The 19,962-nt window shown below is 42.4% G+C and overlaps 3 protein-coding genes across 4 annotated transcripts in view; 1 reads left to right on the top strand and 2 right to left on the bottom strand.

Moving 5' to 3' along the window:
• The window catches only part of LOC133664537 (zinc finger protein ZFP2-like), a 30,918-nt gene extending 27,965 nt beyond the window's left edge, over nt 1–2,953 (bottom strand). Inside the window, exon 1 of the mRNA XM_062069244.1 lies at nt 2,458–2,953. Within this exon, the coding sequence (XP_061925228.1) occupies nt 2,458–2,644 (187 nt within the window). The 5' untranslated portion in view covers nt 2,645–2,953. The remainder of the gene's footprint in view (nt 1–2,457) is intronic.
• LOC133664542 (gastrula zinc finger protein XlCGF57.1-like) overlaps nt 1–19,962 on the bottom strand; it is a 234,817-nt gene that overhangs the window by 81,698 nt on the left and 133,157 nt on the right. The gene's annotated exons all lie outside the window — the stretch shown is intronic.
• Nucleotides 3,032–18,839, top strand: LOC133664554 (gastrula zinc finger protein XlCGF17.1-like). The gene is made up of 2 exons (XM_062069267.1): nt 3,032–3,430; nt 17,156–18,839. Exon 2 carries the CDS (start codon nt 17,206–17,208, stop codon nt 18,214–18,216), a length of 1,011 nt encoding a protein of 336 aa, XP_061925251.1. The 5' UTR covers nt 3,032–3,430; nt 17,156–17,205; the 3' UTR covers nt 18,217–18,839.

The raw sequence follows: 19,962 nt of genomic DNA, 5'->3' as shown, positions 1-19,962 counted from the left end.
GCAGACGCCATGTCCCGGCTATATGAAGAGGACAAAGAAGCTCTCGGACGGACCGACGAGCTTAGGGGGGGGATATGTGGAGTCTCACTTAAGCACCGCCTGACAGGTAGGCACCTCACAGGGGAGGAGCCAGGGAATGGAGGCAGAGTGGAACACGGAAGACAACGCCCCAGCCTTGGCCGCATCATCGTTCCCCTGTACCTACTCAATCAGCCTGAAGTGTCACCAGCTGTGCGGCCAGGTGGGGCCCAGCGACAAACCCTTCTTAACTCTGCCTCATTCAAGTCTGGCTCTCCTCTGTGTCAAGGCAGGTGCATCAGGCGGTAAGTGAGACATCCACCATTTCACCGCTAAGGACATTATTAGTGAAATGTTTGACTTATGTTGTGTTTCTATTGTTTGATAGGCAATGACCTTTGACCTTTTAAAGAAGAGTGCTGTGTGAAGGACTGAGAGCCCCAGATGGGAGATATTTATGTTTATTACTGGACACTTTAAGTTTGCTACTTCCACACCCCGCCCTTCCTAAAAAGACTTGTGCAATAAATGCCCTTTTCGGCTTGCTGCAAAACCCACTTTGTGTCTTGGTGAGAATCAGGTACCACAACGGTTAATAATTTCCAGCTTGGCGAAGCTTAACAATGCTGTGTTGCTAACGACGCCATTGAAGCTAACTTATCAACCGGACCTCACAGAGCTATGCTAAAAACATTAGCTATCCACCTACGCCAGCCAGCCCTCATCTGCTCATCAACACCCGTGCTCACCTGCGTTCCAGCGATCGACGGTGCGACGAAGGACTTCACCCGATCACAGATGCCGTCGGCGAGACGGAGGAAGTTAAGGTGAGTTCGGCGGCTAACGCGTCTGCTATCCATCTCTGTCTTCCTGGTTGTGTTGCTGTAGTCCGCAGCTAATACACCGATCCCACCTACAACTTTCTTTTTTGCAGCCTCCATCGTTCATTAAACAAATTGCAAAAGATTCACCAACACAGATGTCCAGAATACTGTGGAATTTTTCGATGAAAACAGAGCAGTTTGTATGGGTCCGAATACTTCCGTTGCCGTTGTGACGTCACACACATACGTCATCATACAGAGACGTTTTCAAGCGGAAGTTTCCCAGGAAATTTAAAATTGCACTTTATAAGTTAACCCGGCCGTATTGGCATGTGTTGCAATGTTAAGATTTCATCATTGATATATAAACTATCAGACTGCGTGGTCGCTAGTAGTGGCTTTCAGTAGGCCTTTAATGCATCTAAAGGATATAAATAGCATTCTATGATGTGTCTTTTTCTATCCATCCATTTTCTACCTCTTGTCCCTTTTGGGGTCACAGGGGGACGGAAGGCGGCGTACACCCTGGAAAATTCCATAAAACCTTTAAACTATTGTTTTAATGCTATCCTAATTAAAAATGTATCCTCCAGTTAGTGGCTATTATAAGGCATATTTCCAGAGGATGTGCATTTTTACAGCATGTTTTAAAGAGATAGCTTTTAAAAAAATGACTTCTGGGTATATTATATTGATCAACTAATTCTTATTTAGGGGGCTTAGTGAGCAGAATAGAGGCGCTCACATTGACTTCATTGTTAGAATTAGGATAGTTAAGATTTTGCTAACGTTTGTTTGCGACTTAGAATGCATACAAAATAAAAACATATTATTGTCCTACATAAGAATTGTGAATGATAGGCAAAATAAAATAAAAAAAATCAGATCCCCTTTGATATTTTTTCTACATCCTGTGAACGGGCTGATGCTGTGGTGAAAGAGAGAAAATAAATACATGTCAGGAAAATACAAATTTCAGCAAAAATGGCTGGCAAACTTTTTAAAACCTGGTTAAAGATTGTTGGCGGTAAACCCAGAGAGCCATGTGTATGTTGTAAGATGATGTTAGAATTAGCTTTATTATTTGGGTTTAGGGGGGCAGCACAGTGGCAGTGGGGTTAGTGCGTCTGCCTCACAATACGAAGGTCCTGAGTAGTCGTGAGTTCAATCCCGGGCTCGGGATCTTTCTGTGTGGAGTTTATGTCCTCCCTGTGACTGCGTGGGTTCCCTCTGGGTACTCCGGCTTCCTCCCACCTCCAAAGACATGCACCTGGGGATAGGTTGATTGGCAACACTAAATTGGCCCTATTGTGTGAATGTTGTCTATCTGTGTTGGCCCTGCGATGAGGTGGCGACTTGTCCAGGGTGTACCCCGCCTTCCGCCCGATTGTAGCTGAGATAGGCTCCAGCGCCCCCGAAGGGAATAAGCGGTAGAAAATGGATGGATGGGATGGATTTGGGTTTAGGGGGCCCCGTCATGGGGCCCGCCCCCAGCCCAGCTCTGACTTGTTCCACCACTGGTCATTGTGATTATATTATATATTCCAAATGTAATTTTCTTGTTATTAATCAAATATAAAGTTAGTAAACATGTGAGAGTAAGAAGTAAACAAACCTGTTCTGTGTAACACAACTTGATGTTTCTTGAAAACAGCGTCCAGTAGTTGATAGTTCTCCTCTTTTGTTCTAGAAAGTTCCGCCTCGTATTCTGCTATCTTTCTTTCTAACACTACAAATATTTCTTCAGCGGCAGCAGTTAGTCGCTGATCCACCAACGCTCTCAACATTTGTAATGTAGACATTTTCACACAATCACAACACTTTACTCTCACACTTGATCTCTACTTAGCGATGTGTTGATAACTTCTGTGTCTTCTGTTAGCAGCTAACAAGCTAAGCTAACTAGCGAGCTAAGCTAACTAACAAGCAAGGATAGCAGGAGAAGCGGCACAGTGCTTCTAGCGCATCGAGACGACTTTATCCTTAAAGAATCAAAGATGTATTTTATACGACGTAAATATTTCAAACTGGAGAACAAATAATAAGACTGACTTATTAGCGTCCAGCTCACGTCTTTCTCCGTCGATGTGCTTTCACGACAGTTAGCACACTTGACGTTACAAGGCAGTGGGACGTCTATGAGCAGTACTGCCTTGTAACGTCAAGCGTGCTAACTGTCGTGAAAGCACTTCGACGGTGAAAAAAAAGCGCAGGACGCTAATAAGTCAGTGTTATTATTTGTTCTCCAGTTTGAAATATTTACGTCGTATAAAATACATCTTTGATTCTTTATTTAAGGATAAAGTCGTCTCGATGTGCTAGAAGCACTGTGCCGCTTCTCCTGCTATCTTTACTTGTTAGTTAGCTTAGCTCGCTAGTTAGCTTAGCTTGTCAGCTGCTAACAGAAGACACAGAAGTTATCAACACATCGCTAAGTAGAGATCAAGTGTGAGAGTAAAGTGTGAAAATGTGCGAAAGAACGATAGAGAACAAGGCATAACTTTGTCCAACAAAAGAAGCGAACGAGCGACTACATCAACTATTGGATGTTTATTATAAGAAACATCAAGTTGTGTTACACAGACCAGGTTTGTTTACTTCTTACTCTCACATCTTTACTAACTTTATAATTGATTATTAACACCTTTCTTCAATATATTGTGTATAAGAAGTTGTGGTGTGGCGAAGTTGATAGAGTGGCTGTGCCAGCAATCGGAGTGTTGCTGGTTACTGGGGTTCAATTCCCACCTTCTACCTTCCTGGTTGTGTCCTTGGGCAAGACACTTCACCCTTTGCCTCTGATGGGTGCTGGTAGCGCCTTGCATGGCAGCTCCCGCCATCAGTGTGTTAATGGGTAAATGTGGAAATACTGTCAAAGCGCTATACAAGTATAACCCATTTATTTATTTGTCTTGTGAGGATGATGCATTCCGTCCGGTACTTGCCACCACGTGGTTGTCGTGTTCTGTCGAATTTAACTACCCGTAAAGATGAGTTACATATCCCAGTCCATTTGTACAAAAACATTTTAAACTTCAATTATAGTCTCATCTCTTTATACAGATAGTTAATAGGACAAAATAACCTGGGAGGACTTTGCCCTTTAAAAGGGAAATCCTGAACATAATCATGGCGTCAGGGCAGTATTAAGAAGATTTAATCACATCACATTCATGTTCTTGTTACATGATATATGTTTGTTCTATGTTCTAATGTTAAGGGGAACTGCACTTTTTAAAGTGTTGGAATCATTCATTATCTCTATGTAAGACACGCACACATGTTACTTACAAGAAACTAGGTGAGTAATATTAAAATAAAATATTCAGTCTAAGCCTGGGCCCCTGGGGAGGGGGTCCAGAGTGAGGCCAAAGGGAAATAAAACCCTCATAGACATAGCACACATAAACATGTGTGTAAGAGGGAAACCTCAAAGAACATTAAAGACATTAAAAGAGCAGAGCTGATGCAACCAGCTGCGACTCCAGCAGTGCCGTTTCTACATACAGCTACAAAAGTAAAACAGCAACAAAATAATTAATCAATAAAATATATTGCGCACACGATTGCAATTGATTCAAGTAATGTCTGAATGTCATTAAAACAGTTAGCGCCATATTTTGACACTTCTTCCACACCCGTCCTTGCACGCTACACAGCTACAACAAAGATGGCGGGGAGAAGACGCTGTCGAAGGTGAGCCACGTAAATAAGACCGCCCACAAAACGGCGCATCCTGAAGCGATTTAGAAAAAACATAATAGTATGACCCCTTTAATGCGCCTTCTGTATGAAAAAAACCTGGCTAGACCAAGTGTTTCCCATAAACTGCCAAGATACCTGTGGCGGTGGGGGCGTGGCTAAGGACGTGGTCACCATGACATCATCGAATAATTTGCATAATTTACTACCACGATATGATTTTCTCTAAAAAGGGTCAAAAAATGTATACTTACTAATTAATAATAACAGTTTTGTTTTAAACGTCCATCCATCCATCCATTTTACAATATAATTACAACACTTTATGTACATATTTATATACAGATTCGAACAATAAGTTATTCACTGAAATATATTTATTAATTGTGGTTCTTAGAAACAATATATCTTGTAAAAATATAAAAGCTAAAATGTCTCTTAAAGCTCTGCCCCTTTAATTAGTGCATACTAAATAATTTAATTTTAGCCTACTACTACAACCATATTATTTACCAGCAACATAAAGTGAAACAGAGGCAGAGGTGTCCTGCCACAGTCAGTAACAAATAAACAGAAAACAGTAGTGGTGGTAGATAGACACAAAGCTTCATCAAACATCTGATCCACTGAACAAAGAGCTCCAAAAATCTTGAACTTGAGACTGCCATCAGTTTTACTCCCTACACTTAACCATGTGTTTCCTACTGCCTGCAGACTTTGCACCCTTCGTTATATACACATGTTGTGTTTCTAATATGAATACATTTAATAAAGTCAAATACAAATAAGGCAACAAGAGAAGTATCCTACACTTCTCTTTTGTAAAGTAAATCTGAACAGCCGATATGGGCATCTACATCAACTATATGATTTGCCTGAGAAGCTGGGCAGGACAAAAAAAAATAAAAAAATTAAAAATTGAATATTTTTGTTTACGCCACATATAAATGAATGTGTGGGAAACACTGTAGACCCGCTCATAGGCAGTGCGCCTTATAATCCAGTGCGCCCTATGGTCCGGAAAATACAGTACCTTGAAATAGATTTCTCTTCAACTTTCTCTCCTTAGTTTTGCCAAAAAGAAGAAGAGAAGGAAACACACACACACACACACACACACACTCACACACACACACACACACACACACACACACACACACACACACACACACACACACACACACACACACACACACACACACACACACACAGCCTTATTGACAATAACAAAATAAAAAGAAAGCACTGAGGATTTGAGGGAAAATCCCACATTTGAGTCGTCCACACCGGAGAATAACTAAAGATTGTTGAACAAAAAAATATGGAACTGAAAAACTTCTGCAACAAAGATCACAAAAAACAAGATTTAGAAAATGATATAGATCCAGATACAAATGTTTTCTCCCACATCAGTAACAATTGTTTTTATTATGCAGATGAATAATATAATACAATATAGTAATTTAGTAAAAACAGAATACAATGATTTGCAAATCTTTTTCAATTTATATTCAATTGAATTGACTGCAAAGACAAGATATTTCATGTTCACACTGAGAAACGTATTTTTTTTGCAAATAATCATTAACTTAAAATTTAATGGCGGCAACACATTGCAAAAAAGTTGTCACATGGGCATTTTTACCACTGTGTTACACTCAGTAAATGTTTGGGAACTGAGGAGACACATTTTTGAAGTGTTTCAGGTGGAATTATTTCCCATTCTTGCTTGATGTACAGCTTAAGTTGTTCAACAGTCTGGGGGTCTCCGTTGTGGTATTTTAGGCTTCATAATGCGCCACACATTTTCAATGGAAGACAGGTCTGGACTACAGGCAGGCCAGTCTAGTACCCGCACTCTTTTACTATGAAGCCACGCTGTTGTAACACGTGGCTTGGCATTGTCTTGCTGAAATAAGCAGGGGCGTCCATGGTAACGTTGCTTGGATGGCAACATGTGTTGCTCCAAATCCTGTATGATGCCTTCACAGATGTGTAAATTACCCATGCCCTGGGCACAAGTACACCCCCATACCTTCTAAGATACTGGCTTTTGAACTTTCCACCTATAACAATCCGAATGGTTCTTTTCCTCTTTGGTCCAGAGGACATGACGTCCACAGTTTCCAAAAGCAATTTGAAATGTGGACTCGTCAGACCACAGAACACTTTTCCACTTTGCATCAGTCCATCTTAGATGAGCTCGGGCCCAGTGAAGCTGGCGGCGTTTCTGGGTGTTGTTGATAAATGGCTTTGGCTTTGCATAGTAGAGTTTTGACTTGCACTTCAACTGAAGTGTTCCTGAGCCCATGTGGTGATATCCTTCACATACTGATGTCGCTTTTTTATGCAGTACCGCCTGAGGGATCGGAGGCCCTTAATATCATGGCTTACGTGCAGTGATTTCTCCAGATGCTCTGAACCTTTTGATGATATTACGGACCACAGATTTTGAAATCCCTAAATTCCTTGCAATAGCTTAAGAAATGTTGTTCTTAAAGTGTTCGACAATTTGCTCACACATTTGTTGACAAAGTGGTGACCCTCGCCCCATCCTTGTTTGTGAATGATTGAGAATTTCATGGAAGCTGCTTTTATACCCAATCATGGCACCCACCTGTTCCCAATTAGCCTGTTCACCTGTGGGATGTTCCAAATAAGTGTTTGATGAGCATTCCTCAACTTTCTCACTCTTTTTTGCCACTTGTATCAGATTTTTTGAAAAATGTTGCAGGCATCATATTCCAAATGAGCTCATATTTGCAAAAAATAACAACATTTTCCTGTTCGAACGTTAAGGATTTTGTCTTTGCAGTCTATTCAATTGAATATAAGTTGAAAATGACTTGCAAATCATTGTATTCTGTTTTGATTTACCATTTACACAACGTGCCAACTTCACTGGTTTTGGGTTTTGTAGAATGTATAACCATTTTAAATATGTCAGGAAAAAAGCAAAAACATATTCATCAGTTGTGTATATGGATCACCTACACTACCGTTCAAAAGTTTGGAGTCACATTGAAATGTCCTTATTTTTGAAGGAAAAGCACTGTACTTTTCAATGAAGATAATTTTAAACTAGTCTTAACTTACACTCTATACATTGCTAATGTGGTAAATGACTATTCTAGCTGCAAATGTCTGGTTTTTGGTGCAATATCTACATAGGTGTATCGAGGCCCATTTCCAGCAACTATCACTCCAATGTTCTAATGGTACAATGTGTTTGCTCATTGGCTCAGAAGGCTAATTGATGATTAGAAAACCCTTGTGCAATCATGTTCACACATCTGAAAACAGTTTAGCTCGTTACAGAAGCTACTGTTGCGTTTGACCAGATGTTCCTCCAAGTGGGATGTAAAACGCTGGTCAGTCCCAAGTTCCTTAATGACATATCAACTGAACTCAAAAGGTACCACCAAGCACAGAATAGGTATTTTGTAATTTTATTGTCAAAGCTTTGGCAATAATGAGACCAGCCTCGAACAACACATACAAATGCGCAGCCCAAGTTGATCTGGCATTCCACCGGCCAAAAGCAACTCTTTTCACACAAAGAAAGCCCCCATTTCCCCCCCCCCCCCTCAACACTGATAAGAAGAGAGACTTGGGGGTTGTGTTCACATTCCTGATGGTTTACGACCCTGTCTAACCAGGCAATCTGAAGACAAAGAGAAACTAGTATACAGAGTAAAATTAAGGAAAAAAATATGAGCTGATTCAAACATGATTATGAATAAAGAAATAGCTCTTAAACATATGCATTATCCACAATCCCCCTTCAGATCTTATCCAAAAGATCTCTCCTACGAGAGCAACACCTCTAAAGCACGCCCTACATTAAAGTAGGTGCTGTTTTGGTTTTCGAGCAAGCTATCGATAAACAATCAAACCATAGTTACATGGGAGAGAGAAGGAGGGAGTCAACGTCAATGTCGTCATTGTCAGGGAAGGAAACTAACGGTCCCTGAAAGTCACCACTATGCTTGACCCCCTTCAGTGACATAGCAAGCCCAGAACCAGGGTGGGGTTGACCTTTGACAGCTCTAACAATGATGCGGGTGCATAGAGACCTAGCACAAGGGGCAATAAAGCATCCGCATGAGGTTATGATGGCCAAGAAAACTCCAATGGAGACCAGGGCCGACTTAATTAGGTCAGACCACCTGCCAAAGGTGTTATGAAGCCAATCTTTAAAGGGGTCAGAGACACCGGAAACTTCAGTAAGTTCTTAGGCTCTGAGGCCTTCTAAGGCGCTCTGGACCGAGCCAACGGGGGCAGCATTGTTAGGAATGAAGGTACAGCATTGGTCACCAAACATTGCGCACACACACACCTTCTTCCTTGGCTAGGATGCGGTCAAGGGCTATGCGGTTCTGGATGGCCATGAGGGAGGTCGGGGCAAGTTGTTCAGCAAGTCCCTCAACGGCGTCACGAGTCAGGTTGGTCAGTCTCAACAGATTATAAAAAACATAGTTAATGCGTTCTACATTTTTAGTAGCAGTCACAGGGAAAATAGCACCAATGATAGGAAGGTTCTCGAAACCTGCACAGGATTCACACCACAATTTGTGTTGTGAGGGGACCCCTCTTGGTTGTCCAATTGCATCAAAGTAAACACCATCAGGGTTTCTCATCAGATCAAAGGAGCCCTTTACACTCCTTCGACATAAAACATGGCGGCGTCGGCAAGAAGTTAGAGAGGCCGCTGAGACAGGAGTTACAAGGGGAGTTAATTTGGTACCCACTAGGGTGAGTGGGGTCACCAGTCTAACCATAGTACAAAGCCCTACAGATAACGTTGGGATTCTAATGTACAATCTGTGCTCCCCACAATACCAGAATAAGTCAGCTCGTGCCCAAGGGCCTATCCTTGAGCCATCTATCAGTGTGGTGCATCAGGAAGGGTTAATGTCACCCAATTTGTTGGGGGACGAAGAGGGTCCTTTGAATTGAAAACACGTGTAATTCAGCTTTTGGGCCACAAATGGAAGAAGTCGGGTGGAATTGTCAACAGGAGGGTACACACTAGCCAACAAATCGCACCCTGGTGGCGTGGGTTCAGAGAACAAGGAAATAAGACAGTTTGAGCCATTTATGTCAGTCAACTTAAAAGGAGCGGGGTAAGTGTGGGGAAAAGGACGTCCAGCGGAACAAGCAACACAGTCACCCAGGTTTTGGCATCCACCTGAGCCACAGGTTTACCTGTACCCGCTCCTAAGGTCAAAGTTACCAGGCCTTCGGTGGTGATGTCATTAGCACGCACAGATGTGAGAGCCTTTGAAACACCACCAAGGTGGGGTGGTACTTTAGGTGCTACAGAGGGTGTAGAGGTAGTTAACGCCCTCTCAAGGACATTAATTTTAATAATTCCTTTAGAGTCTGTATCAGTCAGGTCAACCCCCAAAACAACATAAAAGGGACGATGGGCACCACTTACCATAGTATGTTGTCTGCATCCGACACCGATGGTTCAGGGTTGAGTCGTCACAAATATAGAGGTTATTACCACGGTAATAGCTATTGTGTCCCCCGTAATTAATCACACTGCATAGGTCAAAAAATAAGTCTTGCTATCCTCTTTGACCCAGTCTATTTAAAGTCCGCTGTTTGTTCTTAGACACTTGTCAGTCACTGTCGTCAGGAAGGAAGAACTGAGACACAAAGACAGTAGAACACGCCCAAGCACCAGTCCGTCAGGGAACACTACCGGGTGTGACATCCTGCTTTTCGTCTATCAAAATCAGAGTAATTCAGGTAACGAAACGGGGATAAACATCAAACTTTTCACTTAATATAACGACACAGATAGTTATGCTGAAAACAAGCAAGAGAAATTGGATAACTTCGAGTATAAAGGCTGGTCTCAAATAAGGATATACAATATAGAAGTTAAAAAGAGTAATATAGGTAGAAAATCTCTCTCTCAGCGTCGTCTTCTGGGCTGTAGGATTATGTGTGTGTAATTAAAGCCTCGCTCTTCTATGACACTAAAAATGAGTCGTTTTCTGCTCCCGTTCTTCTTCAGCTGCCTCAGGCTCAAAAGGCGCTGCTGGGGGTCGAGTGGGGCAGATGTAGTGGCGATGTCAGCAATGACATCCGCTGGTAATCTGTCAGGTTCTTCAGCAGGAGTGTAGAGGGAGAGGTGGTACCAGGTGTCCCCTTTTCCAGCTAATCGAAGGGCGTGAGACGTCCGTTCCACGACCTTGAAGGGACCAGTCCACCTGGGCTCCGTCCACTTGCGTTTGATGACCTAGATCTTGACCCTCTCAGCGGCCGGAAGGGAATCTGGAGTGGCGGGCTGTCATCCTCGTATCTGTACAGAAGAACTGGCACACAAATTCTGCATTTTTTGTGTAAAATACCATTTTGGTTTTACGCTGAGTCCTCCTTCCATGGCGGCTGCTGGTCCTGGGCTGACCTGTATGCAGCTCATAGGGTGAAAAAACTCAAAGGGCGGTAAGACAGTTTTATTCACGGACCTTCGAATGATCATTAACGCTAATTGCAACATGTCAATCCAATTAAATTTGGTCTGTGCACAGATTTTAGCCAATTAGTTTTTAATGTTCTGGTCCATCCTTTCAACCTTACCTTGGGACTCAGGATGGTACCCCAAACCTGTGTTCTAGTCCGAAAGCCTTTTCGACCAAGGCTAAGTGAGGTTTTTTTTTTTTTTTTAAATGGTTGCCGTTGTCTGACCTAATCTTTTTGGGGAAACCATGTCGGGGTACTAGGTCATTCACAAGTCATTTAATTACTGATGTTGCATCCTCTTTTGAGGCTGTTGTTGCTTCCGGCCAACCACTGTGATTGTCAACACAAGTCAGTACGTACCTTTTCCCTTGTACCGTATTGATCATATCAGTGAAATCAAAGACTATACATGGTTCACCCTCACCTCCTCCATATTCTAAATTTGATCTACTAAACTACTATCGATGTGTAAAATCGTTATTTTCAAATTAAAATTAGTTATAACTTCTTACCCACGGTAAAAACGTTAAAACTATGGAATGTGTCAGAGTCGGATGATTGTCGATTTTGTTCCAAGGAGTCTGTATCTACCCTCACTCACCCCCTTCTGTTTCTGAAGAAAGGACTGTGTTAGTCATACTATCACTTTCAGAAACATCTAAGAAAAAGGTCAGCTAATAGTCAAGTAGCGGAGGACAGGTCATGTTTGAGGTCAATGATTGTCTCTTTAGCCTCTATGGTCCACTGGGGGGTGTTGTTAGGGTAGGGGACCCCTTAGCAATATCACAATTAACTCAAACTCAACTAAACCCTAGCTTTTATGTAACTTATTCAATATGGTGAAAGTAACAAATATGCTTATATTTATATTGTCACCAATACTAGAAAATACTACCCTTGTGGCGAATGCTTTAGCAATAGTATTTTGAAATTTTACCACACCTGGTGGCCCCAATAATTCATTAAGTCAAGCTCATGTTGTAGAAAGTTGAATGATGCAGACACGTTTGTTACTGAATACTTTCTATCAGACTTCTGTCTTGACAACTATGTGTATGTAATGAGCAACTATAATTATTTGATATGCTTAAATGTGTAATGTGTCGTTTTAGCTCAGCTGTTGTGTAGCTGCTAGCTCCTCGTAGCCTACAGGTGTCTAAAGTGCAGCCCATAGTTATGTGTTTAACACAACTATGTGCTAAACCTAAACAATTGAAAATGTGGTATTTGGGTGTCGGTGTAATGTTTGGCAGCTACGCCGTGTCTTATCATTGCACCTAAGTTCTTTGGTTTTGTAGGCGAGACAGAGAGCAAGTGAACAATGTGGGACACAATTGTGTCCATCTTATACCATGCTAGTTGTTTCAAAGATAGGTCAACATGAGCAACCACACCTTGAGTTCCAACATATATAAATATACAAAGGAGTCAAAGGTCTCCTGGTATGAGTGTCTAACTGGTGATCATAACATATGGCGAGTCGGGTGGCAGAACACACGGAAGCATCTCAGCCAGTCAGGGTTTTCACTGTTAGAGCAGTTGGATGTCAGCCATTCCTGTTGTTTCAGGCTGTGGTAGGAGCCTTGGTAGTGGTGTCGCAGCTTGGTGGTTAAGCCGTCAGGTAACACCAGGAATGTTCCTTCTGTGCGATTTGAATGTCAGGGTACAGTCTGTAAAGGAGGTCCAGCAATCTGAACCGGAAGTGGTTTGGTGACAGGTAACCTTGTGACCCCAGCGAAGCCTTCGACCTTTAAAGAGGAAGCACACAGTTTCTTTGGTACCTCTGCATTCAGAATCGAATGGGTGGCGCCAGTGTCAATCACGAACTGATAACATTGTCGTTGACACTCATGTCCAGCAGGGGGCCAGTCTGTATCTCCTGCTGGGGCTCCTGCGGTGGGCGTCCTTTGCCACGCTTTTGTGTTCGTTTGTTGGCACTACGGAACCTTTCCCGTTCGAAAATGTTCACGACTCCAGTGACCAGGCTGGTCACAGCCGAAACAGTTTCCACCCCGGACTGGCTTTGAAGCATCGTGTTGTCCACCACCCGAGTCCAACCGTCTGGTCGCACGTCTGTTGAGGATTCTTTCCTCCACCTGTTGGAACTCAAAAGCAAGGTCACCCACTGCTGAATATATCCTAGCTGATCTTTGACCTTTTGGTTCTTTTAACCTTTTATTTTCAGCGATCTGTAAATTAAGGAGTTGCTTCCTTGCTGCTCTGTCATTAGCCTTATCATCCTCATCTTGAGGAAAGAGACTGCGCATAGCAGTAGCTATGTTTGTAACGTATGGTGTTATCGGTGAGGTCGAAGATTCAGCCATTAATCCTACTTGTTGTTCTGTATTTTTGCCATCTTGTGTGGAAACACAACGATACAAAATGCTTCTAAAGTCTCCTATTGATTTCTTCCCATTTCACTCAAACAACTAAACAAACAAACAAATAAACAAACTTGCAGCTAACCACAATCAACAGCATACCATTTACGAATACCTTCATTTGTCACTTTCTCATCTTTTCTTCACTTTCGTTTTCCTTTACAAACAACATCCTGTATCCATCTCTTCCTTACACTTCACACAATGTTTCTATTTTCTGTTCTCCTAGAAACCATTCACATAACGTAAGGTTATAAACATCCTTTTCCCATATTTTCTCAAACCATCCTCTTCTCCCTCAATCTTCCTTCACCTGCTCTCTTTTTCTCTCTCTCTCCTTCTCACTGGAGTAGGGGGCGGTGGCCTAGTCAAAGTCTGGGCGGGTCGTTTGAATTGTCTTGCGCATGCGCGGCAGGCAAAACACCAATCAGTCTAGTCTGTCCTATTTGTCTCATTAATCATCGGTTCTTTTTTCCATGTAACTCCCGCTTACTCGAATTCCCTCTAGCTTCCTTTTCTCATTCGTCAAACGCTTATATTCTCGAGCACATAAGTTCTGTAAGCCTTCTTTTAACCCGTTAGGTTCCTCGCCCTGTGCTCGAGTCATCTCCTTAACTACTTTACTTCGTTCCTTTTTGTCTCTCCCCGCGGACTCCATTGTTACCAAAAGCACATTCAATTGATCATTAAACGATAACCATTCATCACATTTTCCCCAGCCGTCATCACATTCTTGTCTGTCACACTCCTTGGCCATTTTCACCAGCGCACACACACACACACAAGCACGTGTAAGCACTCACGCACACACAAGCAAGTGCCTACAGCCCTACGCACACACACACACATACACGTAAGCCCTCTCTCTGCGTTTCACTTTACCATAAAACTTCCAGTTACTTTTTTATTTTATTTTTTATTTTACCAGACGTTTGAGTTCACAACTTTTCGAGTATTGTAAACTCCCTCTTAACCCTTTCAAGGAACGTTCTCTTTTCTTTTCTTTTTTCTTTTTTTTTTTTCTTTTTAAACTTTACCTGCTAATTCCATTGTCGACAACAGTGCATTCAATGGATTATTAAACAGTAATGATTCATCACATTTTCCCCAGCCGTCATCACATTCTTTTCTGTCACACTCCTTGGCCATTGTGTCTATTTTTCCTTAATTTTAGCGCACACTAAAGTGTCGCCGGGACCTCACAACCGGGGAATCTTTATTGTATTTATTACAAATGGCCTCCAGCCGTGGAATTTATCATATGGTACAGAAGGGCCTCCTCCCGTACGATTCTTAATTTTAACGCACACGTTAATGCCGTAGGGAACTCGCAACCAGGGAGTATTTATTGTATTTTACAAATGGCCTCTGACCCATCCTTAATTTGTGTGCACATAAAAATGTCAACAGGGATCTCACAACCGGGGAGTATTTACTGTACCATATGATGGGCATCCAACCCGTTACTCTTTTAGGCGGCGACCAACTACCCAGGGTGAGCCACACCCAACTATTAGTTCACTCGTCAATGAAACTGCCCGTCACGGTAATCGAGACACAATGACGTGAGTTGACCACTTATTTACAATTTTAATGCAATGGCAGGCTCGGCAAAAATGCAATCAATCTATCAAAATCACCATTCTGTGTCTGGGGTACAAAGCAGTGTTTAACTTACAGACTTCTGGGCAGACTCCTAATGCAGATTTTATCTAAAAAGAAAGGTTCTGCTTACCTTGAATTATGTTTTGGCCATGTGAGTCTGTCCAGAAGATTGCAAGAGAAGGTCCAATTGTCAGTGTGTCATCTCGGACGAAGCCCCCAAATTGTTGCGTTTGACCAGATGTTCCTCCAAGTGGGATGTAAAACGCTGGTCAGTCCCAAGTTCCTTAATGACATATCAACTGAACTCAAAAGGTACCACCAAGCACAGAATAGGTATTTTGTAATTTTATTGTCAAAGCTTTGGCAATAATGAGACCAGCCTCGAACAACACATACAAATGCGCAGCCCAAGTTGATCTGGCATTCCACCGGCCAAAAGCAACTCTTTTCACACAAAGAAAGACCCCATTCCCCCCCCCCCCCCTCAACACTGATAAGAAGAGAGACTTGGGGGTTGTGTTCACATTCCTGATGGTTTACGACCCTGTCTAACCAGGCAATCTGAAGACAAAGAGAAACTAGCATACAGAGTAAAATTAAGGAAAAAAATATGAGCTGATTCAAACATGATTATGAATAAAGAAATAGCTCTTAAACATATGCATTATCCACACTACAAAACTGACCTTCCTTTGAGCAGATTGAGTTTCTGGAGCATCACATTTGTGGGGTCAATTAAACGCTCAAAATGGCCAGAAAAAGAGAACTTTCATCTGAAACTCGACAGTCTATTCTTGTTCTTAGAAATGAAGGCTATTCCACAAAATTGTTTGAGTGACCCCAAACTTTTGAACGGTAGTGTAAGTCAAGTATAGAAACATTTGAAGATTGGATCAAGGAAAATTACATGGACAATGGTCAAAAAATAATGTTCTTACTGTATGTGGTGACATTAATATTGACTTACTGAACCCTAACAAGCAAAAGTCCATTGATGACTTCATTGATACAATGTACAGCATCAGTTTATATCCTAAAATCACAAAGCCAAGCAGAATCACAGGCCACTGTGCCACGCTTATTGATCATATTTTTACCAATGATTTTGATAGCAACACTACAAGTGGTCTACTTATAACCGGCATCAGTGATCTTCTGCCAGTTTTCGCAATATATGATGGAAACTACAAGAAGAAGAACATGGGGGCATCCTCAATAGCTTTATTAAAAATGGCACTAAGAGGGATTGCCACCAATACTTCTCAGACACGCTGATAGAAAACAACACAATGAATAATAAAAAACAGGATTTTAACATGATCAGTAAAAAGCCTGATTAAAAAGGTATGTCCTTAGCCCTTTTAAAAAAATGTCAACGGTCTCTACAGTCCTGAGGCTCTTTGGCAGGCTGTTCCACAGGTGGGGGCCATAAGAGAATATAGGACCCACTCTCTTTCAAATAGTCAAAAACCCATCAATCAGAATGATTTATGACCTCTAAGCCACGCCCCCGGCTTCCGGTGGGATAAGTAGGTCACTGACAGTATGATTTGACCGATCAATCCATTAAAGATGATCATGTATTTTACAGTCTAATACTAACAGTCTGATTTGTCAGCTGTCAGTTGTTTTGAAAATATATCAAATGTGTCCATTTGATACATCCATCCATTTCTACTGCGTGTCCCTTTTGGGGTTGCGGGGTGTGCTGGAGCCTATCTCAGCTGCATTCGGGCGGAAGGCGGGGTACACCCTGGACAAGTCGCCACCTCATCCCATGGCCAACACAGATAGACAGACAACATTCACACTCACATTCACACACTAGGGCCCATTTAGTGTTGCCAATCAACCTATTGTGTCTATGTCATCTCTATATATTTAATATGTTTGATTTGACAGGCGCGTGTATGTGAACTATACAACTTCATTGTTGGAACTCTGACAAAATGGAGAGTGTGCTATGTTAAGCATGTTAATGTGTGTGTGTGGGCCCACCCAGGAAGGATAGAAGAATGTCTTGTGCTACCATGAGGGTTTGTGTGGGCTCAGCCTTTTCCCTGCGTGCCACTTCAGAGTTGAAACTAACATATAAGGAAAAGTCCTGTTTATTTATGATAAAAGTCATCGTAATGTGTCCTGCAGACATCTGTGAAGAACATCTTCTCTCTGAGCAACAGGAGTGGAGCTTCAGGATGGTGAAGGAGGAGCCACAGCCCTCGTATTATAAAGAGGAAGACAAGGACCCACTCAACCCCCACTTTAAAGACAAAGAGGAGGTGCCAGAAACCTCACACTTTAAAAAGAAAGTGAAGGATGCACTGACCCCCAACATTAAACAGAACAAGGATGAACCACTGACCCCCCACTTTAAAGATGAAGAGGAGGGACACAATATCAGTCAGGAGGGAGAGCATATTGAAGGACTGGTGGAGTTCCCAGTGATTGGTGTCCCTGTGAAGAGTGAAAATGATGAGGTCAAAGGTGAAAGTGAGGAGAAGAGAGAGGCGGAGCCTCCAAGCAGCAGCTCAACACAACACATGACAACAGAAGCTGATGGAGACCACTGTGGAGGATCACAAGCAGACAAGCTCTTAGCTCCACTATCAGATAGTGAGGACACAACGTCACACTCTCCTGACACTGATGATGAACACTCTAAAGATGATAAGACATGTCACACTGACAACACTCACTTCAAATGTTCTCACTGTGACAAAACATTTAAATACCATTGTCATCTGAAAACACACATGAGAATGCACACCGGAGAAAAACCTTTTATCTGTTCAATTTGTGGTAAAGGTTTTAGAAAAAATCAGTATTTGAAAGAACACATGAGAACACACGCCGGAGAAAAATATTGTATCTGTTCAGTCTGTTGTAAAGGTTTTGTACAAAGTAACACTTTGGAAGTACACATGAGAACACACACTGGTGAAAAACCTTTTTCCTGTTCAACCTGTGGTAAAGGTTTTACACAAAGTCAGCATTTGAAAAGACACAAGAGAACACACACTGGTGAAAAATCATATTCCTGTTCAATCTGCAACAGAAGCTTTTGTGAACAATCAAACCTTGTAAGACACATGAGAACACACCCAGGAGAGAAAGTGTTGAGTTGCAGTGTGTGTGGTGAAAGATTCTCTTCTAAGTACCAGTGTAAGAAACACAAGTGTGCTGGTGAGAACAGCAGCAGCAAATGAAACTGCAGGATTTGAAATAAACTGTCAAGACTCAAGACTTTAATTTTGACTTTCTAACAACATCAGCACATATAACATGTGTGACATTGTTGTTTGTGTAACAATCTGTTTAATATGCTTCTATATTTATAGATTAGATATTTTATATTAGTGGTTTTGTCAGTCAAGTACATGCATTAATATACAAAATTGTGTACTTTTATTAAAAATTGAACAACACGTCACAACCTGCCTGGTCAGACTTCCAGCAAAGCATTGGTGTCCTCTGTAAAGGGTTCGCCCTCCCGTCCATATAACCCACCAATACAAATCAAACACCCACACAACACACTCAATCCCACAGCCCAAAGTACCGTTCACCTCCCCAAAAATCATACAGCACATATATTTCCCCAAAGTTACGTACGTGACATGCACATAGCTAAGGTTGGGTATCGTTTGAATTCGACCGATTCCTGACGATTCTCGAATCCGATTCTTCTTGTACCATGCCGGGATCAATGTGTTTGACAGGTAGTCCCTGGAAGGTGGTATGTATTTTGGATTGAGAGTTTTCACCTTATCCCTGCAAACATAAACAAACATGTAATGTTGCTGTTACTGTTTAGCCCAGTATCAATTAGCTTAGCTCTAACGTTATTGCTTAACTAACCTAAATGTTGGAGATTCCACCTCTGAAAAGGGATGCAGTCTTTTGACTATGTGTGCAGTGACCTTTCTGTGGCACTCTTCCGTCTGTGGCACCGACATTGCCGCTACGGTGAACGGAGTACGCTGAGCACATCGCGGAGCCTGGCTAGCAGGTTGTAAATTGTCTATGAAAAAATATGCGGGCTAATTTGTTAGCTGCCTCAACGTTGGCGCAAAACACATTATTTATTGCATATATATTGTTTTACTTACCGGATTTGCACTGCAGTGCAGTCAGTGCCAGGCTGGGCGTCGAAGCCAGAGGAAGAGGCAGAGGAGGACGGTTGGCGCAGCGCGTCGAAGACGGGACACACATTTTTTTGTACTCCATGAACTCGGAGGTGCTTCATCATGTTCGACGTGCACCCTCCTAAGCATGAAACAGTCGTGTCGCACGTGTTACATTTCGCCGATATTTCATTTTTTTTTAGTAAAATAAAGCCACACTTCGACCACCGACGCCCGCTATCCATGCTTGACTGACTCGCTCGGCTACATGGGCTCGGCTATGCTAACACTTCCGGCGGTGGGCGCTTCTTCGTTGGTGTTTAGCGGCTTCTTCTTCCGGTCGGCGGACTTATTCTTTTTTTCCGGTCGGCGGACTGGGTATCGAAACTAGGAATTGAAATTTTAACTTTTGAATGATTCCGGGAGAATCGGAAAGTGAGTCCCGGTTCCAATCGATACTCGATACTCGATACCCAACCCTACACATAGCGGCACGCACGTATGGGCAAGCGATCAAATGTTTGGAAGCCGCAGCTGCATACTCACGGTAGCGCGTATCCAACTCAAAGTCCTCCTGGTAAGAGTCTCTGTTGTCCCAGTTCTCCACAGGCCAATGGTAAAGCTTGACTGTCATCGTTCGGGAATGTAAACAATGAAACACCGGCTACGACGTAGCCGCTACTTGTTTGTGTTGCTGCAGCCGGCCGCTGATACACCGCTTCCCACCTACTGCTTTCTTCTTTGCTATCTCCATTGTTCATTAAACAAATTGCAAAAGATTCACCAACACAGATGTCCAGAATACTGTGGAATTTTGCGATGAAAACG

This window comes from Entelurus aequoreus, linkage group LG14 (assembly GCF_033978785.1).
Source record: "Entelurus aequoreus isolate RoL-2023_Sb linkage group LG14, RoL_Eaeq_v1.1, whole genome shotgun sequence".
Lineage (NCBI taxonomy): Eukaryota > Metazoa > Chordata > Actinopteri > Syngnathiformes > Syngnathidae > Entelurus > Entelurus aequoreus.
The sequence above is the reverse complement of the archived record's forward strand: the minus strand, read 5'-3'. Positions and strand labels throughout refer to the sequence as shown.

Excerpts from the sequence above, each read along its gene's own strand:
- LOC133664554 (XM_062069267.1), top strand. The coding sequence starts at position 17,206 with ATGGTGAAGGAGGAGCCACAGCCCTCGTATTATAAAGAGGAAGACAAG.